The following is a 14,690-nucleotide window of genomic DNA, read 5'->3' on the forward strand; positions in this document are numbered from 1 at the left end:
AGTTATGACAATAAAAAATTTCTCCAGATAAGGCCAAATGTCCCCCAGGGGACACTACTACTGTTGAGAACCATTGGTTTAAAGGGATGTTTGCAAACATAGGGATCTACAGTTTCTTGACCCCAAATCAGCACCAGCTGATAGGGGAAAAGCAGAATTAACATTATGTACCATCCACCCCTGTTCCATATCCCGGCAAGCCCATCTGCACTTAAGGGACCCTGTCTGTTGTTCCCACTGCAAAAACAGCTCCAGCGCCTGGAAAAGAACAATGCCCAACCACCACCATCGCAGCCGATGTTAAAAGAATAAGCAAGTGAGTGGATGGATTGATGGATGAATGAAAAGAAAACTACAAAGATTATTCAGTGTCATTCTGGGGAAAGGAGTGACACAGATACAGAAGAAAAGGGGATATTTTGTTCTTTCACTAAAAATATCTATATATTAATTTTATCATAATTTTTACTTTCATGATTTAGAAAATGTTAACTGTTTTATTTCTAAACACTTGAAAGTCTAATCAAACATTTTCTCTTTGATAACTATGTTTTTAATTTTCTGGCTTTTTTTTTTTTTTAAGTACACATGTGGACTTTAGTTGACCTTTTGAATACTGTATCACCAAGTCCAAAGCTTGATTTCTTTTTCCTTAAACTTATGAGCAAAGAGCCATAATGTGAGTGATTTGTGAATGGGGTTTATGTTGGGAAGAAAATGTACTTAGCACAAAAGTAACCTGAGTCGTCACATTCAGTTATGTTCATTGGGCTTAAGGGCAGGGCTTGGAGTGCAGGCCCCATCACATCTCGAGCCCGACAGAGCTTGGGTGAGTGTGGACCTTCCAGAAGTGTATGCTGAGAAAATGGGTGAGATGAAGCTTCATCGGCATGATTCTGGTTACTCCTGTTTTGCTTTGTCAAACTGAGATTTTCTGAGCAGGATGAGAGGAGGGGGTGGTGAGCTAGGTGCAGTGAATAACCTCCTGAGGGAGGAACAGGTGTTTGGGCCTTTCTGCTTAAGGCAGACAGAAGCCAAAGGGCAAAGGAATAGGGCAGGGAGTGTGGAGGAAAAAGATAATTTGTGGGGACAGCTGTTGTTTCTGTTTCTCCTCTGCCACCAGCAGGAAGCTGGATCAGATCCTCCCTCTTCAGGGAAAGCAGACGCCCGTCCTGCAACAGGGAACCAGCAACATGAAACTGTCCAGCGCCTGCCCGGTGTGCCACCACCCCACACTCCTGTAGAATTCTTGTCTCTCCCCCTCACTCTATCTGAGAGGGAAAGGCCCAGCCACCTGGATGTCTTGAGATCCAGGTTCCAGGAACCAGAAGAGCCTGGCTTGCAGAGTGAGGTCATTTATTTACACAATGCAAGTGATGCGCAGAGATGCAGAGCAATCCATCTGCCTTAGCGACCAAACAGATTCCCTTCGCCTCATCCTCCTGCAGAAGCGGTCAAGGCAGGGAGGTTGGGCGAGGTGACCTTCCAGAACTGAATCTTTGCTTCTAAAAATAGAAGCATCTTTGGAGACTCGAGGAAGGGAAGGGAGTCTGTGGATGTTGAGGGCAAAACCTGGACTCCCCAGAGCATTGTCAGTATGAAACCGTATTAATTAGACACAGACACCCAGCTCGATAACCTTAGGTATCAAAGAAATGGAAAGTAAATGAACTGGCTTTTTTCCCCCTTTCTGGTAACTCCTTGGGCTATAAAGGAGGAAGAGAACCATGTCATCTGACCTATTTGAATGGCTGCACACTGCCTGAGGAGATGTCTTCCTCAGCAAAGGGAAACGGGCTCCTTAGGGACACACTAAGAGAAGGCAAGAGCTACAGCTAAGTGGGAACCCCCAAGACCAGCAGTAGGGGGTCACACCCATTTCTCCCTGTGTAGAGACTACAGAGGGCTCTGTCTGAGGCTGGGCAGGGCCAGGCGAGTATCTGGGTGTGTCCAGGGCTGTGGAGGGCACGCATGGGGTCACGGGGTGGCACTCACAGCCTTCTGCAGGGTCCTTGTCTAGAGCCACATAGTAGGGGCAAGGTGTTTCAGGATCCAGTGGAGCCGTGTGTTGGTCTACATACATAGTGCGTGACCAGGTTGTGTGCAGTGCTCTGCTGGGTGGAGGGTTGTTGGCTGAGTGTGTATGTGTGCACGTGCATGCACTTGTGTGTGTTTTGGGCTGGGGGTATTTGCAGGAGTGTGTGCAAGTATGACAGCAATCCTGAGGGGACTGGGTAGGGGAGTGTGTAGGGCTGTAAGGGAAGGAGACATACAGATGGTGGCTATTTGGAGGACTTTGCCCTCATGTGGGGCCTGTGGGGAAGACTACGGGGGAAGGGCTATACGAAACAGGGAGAGGCTGTGTGGGGGTCTGTTGAGAGGCTGCAGGAGGCTGCGTGGGGCTGTGTGCGGAGCACGTCTGCACCGCTGGTGGGGCTTTGCAGTCCTAAGGAGCACCTCTTTGGGTAGCTTTGTCCTGGGGGGGGGGGGCCTAGGGGATTGTGGTGGGAATATGAATGGAACCACATGGGAAATAGCCAAGGCTCTGGGGGCTTCATTCCTGGGGGCTGTGCAGGGCCGCAAGTGGCTAGATAGAGGGTGGTGGAGGCCCTGGACGGCCTCCACAGCTTTGCCATCTGAGGACAGGCTATACTTCCTTAGAGTCTGGGGCTCCCAAAGTCCAGGCATTTGTTCTCCTCCTTGTGGTCGACGTGAAGCAAGACATAGCAGGGATTCACAAGATGAGCCGAGGACCAGTGGTGTCCCTTCCAATGCTGTCCTGCAGCTGGTCCTTATGCGTGCCAGGCTGAGGACAGTTTCCAATGAGTCCGCTTGTGCTTTCTCAACAGGACAATGTGGATCTTGGAGAGCTGATGTTTTCCCTCTGCTACCTTCCAACTGCTGGCAGGCTGACCATCACCATTATAAAAGCGAGGAATTTAAAGGCAATGGACATAACAGGAGCATCAGGTGGGACATTCTCAAATTCAGACTTCCTCCCATGGTTCTAATGTAGTATTTATGAAGTCTCTAATAGAGTAATAAGGTGCATAAAACCAAACTACCTAGGTTTAATTCCTCTCCTAGACCTCATGGCTGTATGACTTTGGGCAAGTCCCTTAACCTGTCTGAGCTTCAGATTCCCTATCTGTAAAATGAGACTAATAATAGTATCTGGCTCATTGGGTTATCATAAGATTAAATAAGTTAGTGCATATAATGTCATAAAACAGTACCTGGCACATATGAAATGCTACCTAATGGGAATAGTCATTATTCTCTTGTATGTCTTCTTCACCGTAGTTGTGAACTGGACCTACAGTTTACACATGCTGACACAGCTTATCTAATTAGGTCTTTCTTCAGATACAAGTAATCACCATCTCAGGCCTATGGAAGATTGAAAACAATCACATATCCTCCTACAAGGCCTGTCAATGAACTATGCAGTTTGGTATTCTAACCATATTCTAAACCATAACAAGAAAGCCCTGATATGCAGGTCCTACTATACACATTCCCAAGCAACTTCTTCAGGGGCTCCCAAAATGTGGTCATAGAACACCCAGTCCACTGGCTGTTGATCACAGAAATCAATGGACATCAGATGCAGTATATTCTGCTTACTTACTGGCCTCCAGTATTTTTCCAAGAGAAAAAAAGATGTGGCCCCTTCTGGCCTTTCAGTGCCTCCTGGACAGTGTATGGGGAGTCAGGGAAACATGTGGTTGTGCAGGCAAGGAGAGAAAGAGAAGTCCCCATGGAGCAGAAGGATAGTGAGGTAGAACCAGAGAAGTCCCACCTGAAGCAGAGACCAACCTTGTCACCTGTCACCCTATGCCAAGGTCATGCCATAAGCAAGCTTTGTCCTTTCCCTGCTCTGCTAAACTGCTTCCCCCTTTGCAACCCGACTTCAGGCAGCTCTGGGGCTTGAAGCCCCTGTATTCCCCAAAGCTGTCCCTGTCATCTAGGCATTCTATCTGTCCCTTTCCTAAAGTCCTGATGTTTAAGAAGAGACTGTCTGGGGTGGTTCAGAGTCAGGGCCTTCAGCCCGTTTTTCCTGCCTTGGAAATACCTTTGCATCTCTCCCCATTGCAGCCAGGCAAGTCTGGAATTCTAGCTGGAACATTTTCTAATTTGGTAACAGATATTTTCACACTATTTTTAAATTCCACACACTTTGAGGAGACAGTGTCCTGTGCTTTTTCTTGAATGAATGTCTTAATTATCCTAACTGTAGTCACTGCCCAGGCATCTTATTAATTAAAATCCTCAAACTCCAGCCCACAGGCAGGTAAGGGAGTTCTGCATCCCGTAGTCCGTGGAACTCCACAGTGATGGAACTGCCCCCTACATCCACATTTATCCTCTCAGTACCCCCGCTTCTCATGGTTGTACAGATCCCTACGTGAAAGTGTCACTGATGTGTGATGGCAGACGACTGAAGAAGAGGAAAACATCCACCAAGAGGAACACTCTGAATCCCGTTTACAACGAAGCCATAGTCTTTGACGTCCCTCCCGAGAACATTGACCAAATCCACTTGTCCATAGCCGTCATGGACTATGACCGGTGAGATACCTGGAGCTTTTTCTCAGGGCGGAAAATGTCTCTTGTGCCCAGGACAGGGAGGGAAGAGGGGGAGTGCAGCCACATGTTCTTAGCTGGTGTCCCAGGCTGCAGGAAATGAGTCAAATGGACACCCCGGGAAAGCTGACTGACAAGGAGTCGCCATTTTCCAAACCATGCTTTAGAGTTATATTACCCAAGTGCCTCTTTGCTCTCCACCTTTTTATTTCTTTCTCCTTCCCCATCCTCCCCTCCTCCCCGCCTCATCCCCTTTCCATTCCTGCATACTCCCCAGAATCTCAGCTTGGAAAAACCTGGTTCTGCAGGTCTTAATCTTCTCCTGCGCAATCCTGCCTGGCCTTCGTGGGAAGATTCCACTCAAAATAGCAGAGTGATTACTTTAGCCACACCATCAACATTTCTAAATACATAACTCTGTTATTTTTTCCCTTCTCCAAGTGTGTTTAATAAAGATCATTTCCATCCACTTAAGTCTGAAAGCAAACAGAAATGTTCTCTTGAAAATGCTAGAATCAGTATGGATGACAGGGTACATTAAAATGTATAAGATGCTCGACTTTCTAATTAATACAGCACAGAAGAGATATTTATAGCCTGCATTGTAGCCAATTGTGTATTTAAAGGACAGATTTGAAAAACAGTCATTTTAATATGCAAAGGAAGTACCAACAGGGAATTAGACATGTTAAACCAGTCATTGGACTGAAATGCAGAGTCTCTTTTTAATTGGAAACCTCCCACGTGGTCTGGGCACAAGTATAAAAAAAAATCATTCTGACTTCTAATATAATCTTACAAATATTATTTGTAGCTGAAAATTTTCCCACATACCCCTGAAATGTCACTAAGGCAGCATCAGTGCCCTGAACACCCTTTCTAGCAGATGCCTAGGTGAAACAGAACTGTCTTCCAGCTCAGGGAACACATGGGTTGGCTCAGCTGCCCATGGGTGTGACAGCCCACATGGAGCAATAAACCTTATCTTGTCTTCTCTGGACGAAACACAACACCAGTAGTGTCAGGTCACAGGAGGGGACGTTGCCCACCAACCGTGGAAATCTAGGCCAGCTTTTTTCAAGCGATTGCCAAGATTCCCGCATCAACAAATCTGATTATATGAGCTCTGCTTCAATTCAATTCTCAGTAAACTCATGAATCTGCCTGGAAAAATCCATGGCAGAATTCATGGGGCTTCTGCACACAACTGATTTTAATGAGCACAGACTCAAATGTCCTTCACACTCCCCCACCCGTGTCTTGCCATTACTCCCTACATACAAATAGGAGAAAAATTGCTCATCTTTGCAGGAAGGAAAACAACAGAAAGTCCATGAGCTCGGATCCTAAAGAGTTAAAGGATGGGTCATATCATTCTAGTTACACAGGCGACTTCTAACCAGAAACTGCTAAGGGGAAAGATTGCCCCAAGGCAGGCACCTACCCAGGGAAAGTTTCAGAAATATTAGCCCTAAAGTTAAAGGAGCTAAGTATCTTTCCACAGTAGGGAAATCAAGTTGGGTCAAAGAAGCAAAGGTGGGCTTGGAAGGAAGGAGGGGAGAGTGTGAGAACACACATTCCCTGAAGAGAGGGGTTGCAAGAAGACTCAGGAAGTATCCCCACCCTGCCCCCTTTGTAAGCTCCAGACTATGGCTGCCCTACCCAATACTTCTCTTTTACACATACTTGGTTGCCTCTTATAGGAATTTGAGCAGCCATTAATGCAAGGAACTCCTTTCAGATGGCCTCCTTTTCATTACATAGGTTTGAAGACCTGGAGGTCAGCCTCATTCTAGAACCAGAGTTGTCATCCCTAGCATGCATCAGGAACAAGCTAAGCCATGCCAGTGTTACAAAAGCTCAGGTGTGTGACAGCTAACCTCTGCTCTTCCTCTCTGTGCCACCAAGTACCATCTTGGATCCCAAGTTCTACTGGCTTTTAAGCTTGTCCTGTAGTTTTAAATTAAGGAATGAAAAGAACCACCCCTTGCCTAATTCCTCTCGGTTTGAGTAGTTGTTGCTCTTACATACCAAAATTTTAAGAAAAAGTTATTGTGGGCCGTTTTCACAGTGTAGGTCATAATGAGATCATCGGCGTGTGTCAAGTAGGCAACGAAGCTGAGAGGCTGGGCAGAGACCACTGGAGTGAGATGTTGTCATATCCTCGGAAGCCCATTGCACACTGGCATTCCCTGGTGGAGGTAAGACCCTACTCCCACATGTTCCACTTTGCGGAAGAATAAATGCTTTACTGTTGAAATGCAGAAGACACCAAGAGTGTGAGTGTACCGGGGTCTACAGTCACTGATGGGTTTCTCTGGTTGCCTTTTCTGAGGCCGTTGGAAATTGCATTCAGTCTGAGGTTGAGTCTGTGCTCCCCATCTGTCTAGTGGGTTTTGGACATTGATCACTCATACCTCACTTTGATTGTCTTCAAGAATGACTAAGATTCTCTGATTCTATGTCATGGCTTTGGGTTGACATTTGGAAGGTGTCTACAGGATCCAGATGAGTGTGGAATTTCAGGTCACCATATAGTGACTTATGTGTAGCATCAGAAAGAACCCGAGACTAGGAGAGAGGAGGCCTGGATTCCAGGACCGGCTGTAGCATTAACCTGTGATTCTGGACAAGCTGTTTAATATCAGATTCAACTATATGTGATAAAAATGCACAAAACAACAAATGAAATAGAAATTTATATCTCTCTTACATAAAAAAGGTCCAGAAGAAGGCGGCCTAGTGGCTCTGTGATTACAGTAGAGAACTAGACTTCTGTCTTTCTGCTTCACTGTCCCAGTGTGGGGTTTTTTTGAGGTCACCTCATTGAACAACATGGCTGCTAAGCTCCAACATATCTTTTCAGGTCATCCAAAGGTAGAAAGAGGCAAGATCCAAAAGCACACACATTCTCTTTCAAAGGATTTTCTTTGATGTCTCATGTGACACATCTACTTATATTTAACTTAGTCACAGAGTTTAGTCACATGGACACATGTGGGAAATGTATTCTTTTACTGGGTGTAAATAGTCCCAACTAAAAACCGGGGTTTGTGTGCAGGGAAGAAGAGATGAGTGAATACTTGCATCCAGTGGGCCATCATTCTGCTTCACACCTTCATTCATTCATTTACCACCCCCCCCCATCATTTACTTCTCATTCACGCTTCCCCCATCCATCTTTGCTCATTGACACCCTCTCTTATTTATGTGCTAACTCATTCTTTCAAAAACAAATTGCATTTACTAGGTATCACCTGTGAGAGTCAAATGCCGTATTAGGTAAAGAGAATAGATGTGAATAAGAAACCATCCTGTGAAGAGCTTGTAGACCACAAAAGAGACAGAAGAAGGCATGCAAACTAACCACTAAAATGCACAGTCTTGAGCTTTAACATCCATATGAGGTGCTACAGGAGCACAAAGGTGGCAGGTGAGACTGTCCAGGAAAGCATTTTCCCTCCTGCTCTTGGTTAAGTGATGGGAAGTAAGCCCCTGGAAAACGGGACTCCAGGGAGCGTGGGTTCCAGGCAGAGAACTTTCCTCTTATTCTTCCAGTACAGGCAGCTCTACTCCCAGCAAAGCCATCCTGAGAGGCCAAGACAAAACCTCAGTGGTGTGGGTTCCGTTTCCATCAAGATTCAGGAGAGTCGGGTCGAGGCAGACCTGGGGAGGCAGAGGGCCCTGGGGAGGAAGGGACAGTCTTCCTTTGTTGGAGATGGTGCCTGAAGGAGAAGACCGGCATAGAACCTATGGACTGATTCTAAGCTTCAGGGCCTGGGGTGTATTCAAGCAGCACCTAAGGCCCCCTAATTTATAGGTCCCCAAGGATATCTCTGCCCCTGGGCCAGTGAAGTTAAGACTCGTTCTTTTCTGGACTCAAAATTAATCCCTGAGGGAGACCCACGGCCCCCTGAATCACCTGAGAAGTAGCTGCAAGTCAGATGCTAACCCAACTGCCCCTCACTTCTTCAGCTCCTGGGGGGAGCCCTCAAAGGAGTCCATGTGAGGGCTCATTATACTGCCTGAGTCTGTCAGTACCAGTGACCATCAGAGCAGTGGTAATAGACTTTTTGTACCCTTCAGTCACAGCTGACTTTAATTCTTGTTTGTAATCAGGAGTGTCACAGAATGTCACAGAGCTCTCTGCCTCTCAGGTCCCAGGATGGGAAAGGAGTAAAGTTTAGGGATGTGGTGTGGGGCTGAGACAGGAGCCCCTGTTTGGTGCACAGCAGCTCCTTCTCAGTGCCCTTGCCGGGGAGTGAGGACAGGTGGTGTATTGTGCACGGGACCCTGAGTGGCAGTGCATGCATGGTACCCAACGGGAAGCGTGGAAAGCGGGCCTTGGAGACTTCTTTTCACTCCTGAGGAAAAAGCACTGTCTGACTTTGCTCGCTTGGGAGATGGTCCCTAAACCCTGGGCACTTGACTTTTTGCAAATAAGGGTATGATAGCCATGTAAGTGAGAAATCAGTGTTTTTAGGGTTAAACCACCGAAACTTGGGAGTCGTGTGTTGCAGCAGCTAGAATGACTTCAGCTGGTACAACAGTGGTCTCTTAACTGCTGCCCCAGAATGACGTGCCTGCACACCTTTGTGAGGGGCAAGTGAAGAGGGGGCCATCTCTGCCCCGTTGCTTCCTGTCTCTTTGAAGTATGCACCCAGGACCCCACATCCATCCCAAGAGTGGAAGCGGTACTTTCCCTTTTAAAAATAAACGTGCAGCCAACAGAATTGGGGCACTGGTACCAGATGAGATGAAAAGCAGGATTGGAGAGGTCATTGCGCTTTGCTGACAGCTGTAAGGAAGGAGGGAACTGGACTCAGAGCCGTTTTTCAGAGGCACTCACTGTGGAGTTGGATGGACCTAGGGTCAGATCCCAGTGCTGCCACTCACAAGTTGTTCCTCCCTTTCTGAATCTCAGTGTTCTCCTCTGCAAAGTGGCCCCTAACAGCGCCTGTCTCCCAAGGGTGGTTGTGAGGATCAGTGAAGCCACAGCGGCTATAGACGCTCAGGGAGGTTCTCTGTTACGGTCAGTACTATGTATGCCCCGCATGGTAAGGGGCTGCCGTGTGTCCTCATGGAACCCTCAGCCATCATGTTTGCCATGGAGGATAAAAGGAAGGCTGGAAATCCCACCCCCTGCACCCTCAGACGGGGGGAAGGGGCTAGACATAGATGCATGCCCTTAAGTTCTGATTCTTCTCCTCTCCTCTTACACTGTCTGAGAACCTTTAGATTTTCTGCGTAAAAGCAAAAACGGCAATTAAGTCCCAGTTCTGTGTGTGTTTGTGTATGTGTGCATGTGTGTGTGTGTGTGTGTGTGTACATAAGCATGTGTGTATACGTGAATGAGAGAAAGGCAGAGAGAGATTATGGGGTAGTTAGGATTTAGTATAAAGGGAGTCTGGCCTGGCAGAAGCTCTTCACCGCTGGGGGCTGAGGGACCAGGTTAAGACTGAACCCTGAACCCTGCAGAGATTTGGCAGCCGGCTCGGGCGGGGCTGCATCCAACACACCCTGACCTTGCCAGGGCAGGTGGCAGATGGAGTCTTCAAAGGCAATGAGTCCAGAAATCCATTTCTCTCTCAGGGTTTCTGGATGGCTTCACTGCACACTCAAAGGTCAGCCAATACAGCTCCCTTCACTCTCCATGATGTTAAAGGCTTGGGAAGCTGTGCAGACTCCCCTAGAGCCAGCTGCCTGGGACTCGGGGACAGGAATATCCCTTCCAGGGGGCCTCAGGAGGTAGTAGAACTCTTGGAGCTCCCACTACAGCCCCCCCCCTTTGATATCCTGGAGAAGATGGTGTTGGCCTGGTCACAGCCCAGCACCCTTCCCACCCTTCTGGAGTGGAGCTGGGCTACATCATGAACCCCGGCAAGAATAATAAAAATAGTCCCAGGTTTTCATCACTTTCCCCCGCAGTGCTGCATAACCTCTGCATTAACAAGCAGTGAACTGGTGTAATGGGAAGACCGGACACAGACACCATTTGGTTAAATAAAATTTTACTTCTCTAAAAGAGAGAGAAGAGAGAATATCCAATCAGAATGTATAATGAAGATCAGCAACATTATCCTGACGGGCGGCGATACAAGATTCTAAACCCCAGAGTGCTATTCACGTTGTGCTTAGGTGTGGATAAGTCTCCTCTCTCTAAGCTCAGCCTTTCCTATGTGTGTGTATATACAAGGGGGTTCTGCACCCACTTGGTCTGGTGGTCCGCAGGGCCACCTCACTGAGCCCAGTGCCCCCTACAACTCAAGAGTTATGCAGTTCCCGGCATAACTGAGGGACAAGTGTGGCCCAGTATGACCAGAGTACTCACCTACCACCCTCTGGAACCTCTTGAAGGTGTAAGCTTACAGCTGTAGAACGACAGCAAGCATCAGTTATCCAGACGCCACTGGGAGTTACACGACCAGGCTGTTGAAACCAGTTCTAGATAGTGGCCATCAGCTGCCCCGCAGAACCTGCCTGAAGTCTTCGAGGTACACACATTCCCGGGAGAAGGCATCCGATTGCTCCGGTTGGGTTAGGTGTCTTCCCCCGCCCCAGGGGTCATTGCAGTGTGAGCCAGTGCTCCTTCCAGCTTCCTGAGAAGGGCCCAGGCAGGATGGAGACGTTGACGCAGGCGAAACGCAGTGCTACCCAGATTTTGAAGTGAGGGACTCAGAGGCTTTAGCACTTTGGACAAATTGTTATTTACAAGAGACTGAAGAAACCCACAACGGGAGGGCTTGGCTAGAAAGAACCAAGCAGGTGATGAGGTTCCCATCAGAGGACTTGGCGTCTATTGCAGGACATGGGCCCAGGTGAGGACTAGACTAGCAGAGAAGGAAACTGAGACTGGGTAGGGGAAAGTGTGGAGTGAAGGACAGGACAGGGAGAGCCCTGGAAAGTGCTGCCACACAGAAGCAGGATGTACCTGAGGTGCCTACAGCACCCCCATTGCTGGTCTTTGGAAATACTGTGAATTCAGTTCTGATAAGTAAGGGATGAACTGAGGCTGGCGATCACATGCTTTGCCCTGTGAAGGGGTAGCCCAAGAACTGGGTCATTGAGCTGAGCATAAGCCTAATGTGTGTGTCAGCAGATAGTGATGGAGGAAATGAGGAGTCTATACCTGGAGGGCCACATGCTATCACAGTATCTTCTGCATGTGGTGACACACACCCCCCCCCCACTCTGAATATGATCCAACAGAAGATCTCAGTGCCTCAGACAACAAAATGCTTGGCCTGGATGGGAACCGAGAGAACCAGAAGCACTTGAAGTACATTAAAATAGTGTAAGAAAATGTAAATTTCTTTATTATCTAAAATGAATACCATCCTGGTAAAGAACAGGAAGGGGAAAAAAAACTTGATCTTGCTAATTAATGATTTCTGGTCTTTTCTAGGTTATCTTGGTTTCTCTGGCATAAATATTTAGTCAAATATAATGCTTAAATTCTCTACCAGAGCTATTTCCCTTCTTTCTAGAAGTCTCCTCTCCTTCCTCCTTCCTAAGCTGCCATCCAGGTGTAGGGAAGCCTAAAGGCCTTGTGACAGGAGTGGACTGCATGCTTTCACCTGACAGGGGACATTTTCCTTCTTGTCTCTGGCCATCAGATGCCACACTGTCTCTGCCTGTGCTGAGGGTCCCTGCTGATGTAACTTGCTACCTGTCCTCACAGAACAAGCCCAAGCCAGGCCTGATTACTCTGTGGGAGCTCGGCCCCTTTGAGGCTGGCCAAACCTGAATGTGGCTGTTGCCAGCCCTGAAGATCTCTGAGGTCTGACAGCATCTCTCACTTGATGCCTGGCCTAGGAGGTTTTTGCACCCCTTGGTACAGGGTCACTTCCATACTTGCCGGAACCCCTGGAACCCTGTCAGCCAATAGTCCCCTCCTTTCCACACCCTCCAAACATCAGAGACACATAGGAGCTTCAGGGGACTTGATGACAGTATAGACACCCTCTGCATGTCCATTGAGTTACATGGCCTTTTTTTTTTTTAAGATTTTATTTTTAAGTAGGTTCCATGCCCAACATGGGGCTCGAACTCACAACCTCAAGATCAAGAGTCACACTGTCTACCCACTGAGCCAGCCAGGTGCCCCACATGGCCATTTCTACGTTGTTCCTCTGGCCTCATGTTGGTAGAGCGACACATCCACCTTCAGCTTCCTCCTCAATCCACCTGAAATTTGGGATTTTAGGCCTGAAGGGTGAAACCAGGACCTCACAGGAGATCCTGTCTTCCCCTCTCCCTGTCTCTTCTGCCAAAGCTCTCTACTTCCTCCTCCCAGCTGGAAGAATCTTCTGTAACTGAACTAATGTGAGTTTGCTCCTTGGTGAGTTACAGGTAGATACCACACCAGGGGGAGTTTTCACAGAAAGGAAACTTTGTTTTGCAGCCAGTAAGGAGATCATAGGGAATAACTTCCAAAGTCGTGACCACCCCCCATCCCAAGCAAGGATGAGTAGGTTCTTTTTATTTAGAGTTTAGGATGAGTATTCAGAAAGGGGAGCTCTGTCACCACTTGTGAAGGCGGGCCACAAGGTTGTGCAGGCGTACTTAGAAAACATGCCTATACATTCATCCTATGTCATGTTAAAGAAGCTTGTGCTCCATTTAAGGCTGATACTATGACATTATAATGAAGCAGAGGTAACTGTTAGACACGGGTATGCTCTGAGAGCAGGTATAAACTGACTGGGGTTTGGGGCTCCTTCTCTTGGGTAAGGAGGGCGGGGTCTTGCTTACTTTTGAACCAGCTTTGGGAGTTTTACCACTGGTTGTCTCTGATAGGGTGAGGCTATTTCCTGGCCTGGTGGAGACTAGTGATTTTTACATTCCCTTTGTTCCCTTAAAATCCTTAACTACTGAGGTTTTTGCATTTCTTTGTAATTCTAACATCTCTTAGGATGTTCTTCTAGAAGTGTGCTCCTGCTACTAGAGCCAGGTAAGGCACAGATGAGGGAAACTAGCTGGGTACCTAGAATGACTTCTCTTAAGTCACTAAAGCTATATCTCGTCTTTCTTTTTGGGGAAACCCCTAACTCTTTCTATTACACTTACTTTATACATAACATGACTCCTCTCTACTTATGCCTTATGTTCAGATCTCTACGGTTTCCTCTCAACATGCAAAGGGAACATTTGGAATTTCCTCTCAACATGCAAAGGGAACATTTGGAATTTAGATGTATCTCTCTTCCCTGAACAAGGCCTGGCTTTCCAGACTCTTATTTCATGAGGGACTGGCTGATAATTGACCTTGTGTTATTTGCCCTTGGCTTATAGCAGTCTATGGCATTGATTCATTGCATGGAACAACATGATTTGCAGAGAATGGAAATACTATCCCTCTTACATGGGTATTGAATTAGTATTGATGAACGAATGAAAGAATGAATGAATGAGGCATATTGTGATGGCATTTGGTTTCCTTTAGTTCTAAAGTTCCACAGTTTTCGATGGAGTCCAAAGTACAAGTCAGTTCAAGGAAAGATGTAAAAAGGTCCTGACACAGAACTTGCAGGGGGTTGTTCAAATGGAGATGGCCCTAATTTATTTAGCTGTAGGTTTTGATTGACTTTTTTCCATTTAGAAGGAGGATATGAGAAGAGGCCATTTCCTCACTTTGTTCCCATTGTTTAAAAAATCGAAATTCAACTGAGTAAATTGAAAGATCTTACATGCTTTATCCAGTAATTCATGAATTGAGCAGCCTCCCGTCTGGCAGATAGAAAGGAGCTCTGAAGAGCTGTACAAAATGAAAGCCTTCTGTAGGCAGAAGGAGGTGAATGAAGCAGGAAGTTGCTCTAGCAAAGAGTGGATTGTTTCAGGTAAGATAACCTTCCTTTGGGGGAAAACAGGGGTCAGGCAGAATACCTCACTAGTGCTACTGACCAGATAAGTCCAGATTGATTGGTTAAGGGTCACATTCCTGGGAGAGGCTGAACTGCAGGTAGGCTAGGTATTAAGTCCTTGTTTGATGATGCGGGATGTTTGCACAAGTGACTCTATTTGAGCCTGTTGCTTTTCTTTCTTTCTTTCTTTCTTTCTTTCTTTCTTTCTTTCTTTCTTCCTTTCTTTCTTTCCTTCTTTCT

The 14,690-nt window shown here is 47.0% G+C and overlaps 1 protein-coding gene across 1 annotated transcript in view; it reads left to right on the forward strand.

Annotated features, from left to right (window-relative positions):
• SYT9 (synaptotagmin 9) overlaps window positions 1-8,316 on the forward strand; it is a 150,512-nt gene extending 142,196 nt beyond the window's left edge. The window contains exons 4-7 of the mRNA XM_047072010.1: window positions 2,850-2,970; window positions 4,401-4,572; window positions 6,659-6,788; window positions 8,146-8,316. Coding sequence (XP_046927966.1) covers window positions 2,850-2,970; window positions 4,401-4,572; window positions 6,659-6,788; window positions 8,146-8,316 — 594 coding nt within the window. The remainder of the gene's footprint in view (window positions 1-2,849; window positions 2,971-4,400; window positions 4,573-6,658; window positions 6,789-8,145) is intronic.
• The last annotated feature ends 6,374 nt before the right edge of the window (window positions 8,317-14,690 follow it).

Source organism: Lynx rufus, unplaced genomic scaffold (genome assembly GCF_022079265.1).
Source record: "Lynx rufus isolate CCGP_SWC_20201006 ecotype Redwood Valley unplaced genomic scaffold, mLynRuf1.p SCAF_9, whole genome shotgun sequence".
NCBI classification, from domain to species: Eukaryota; Metazoa; Chordata; class Mammalia; order Carnivora; family Felidae; genus Lynx; species Lynx rufus.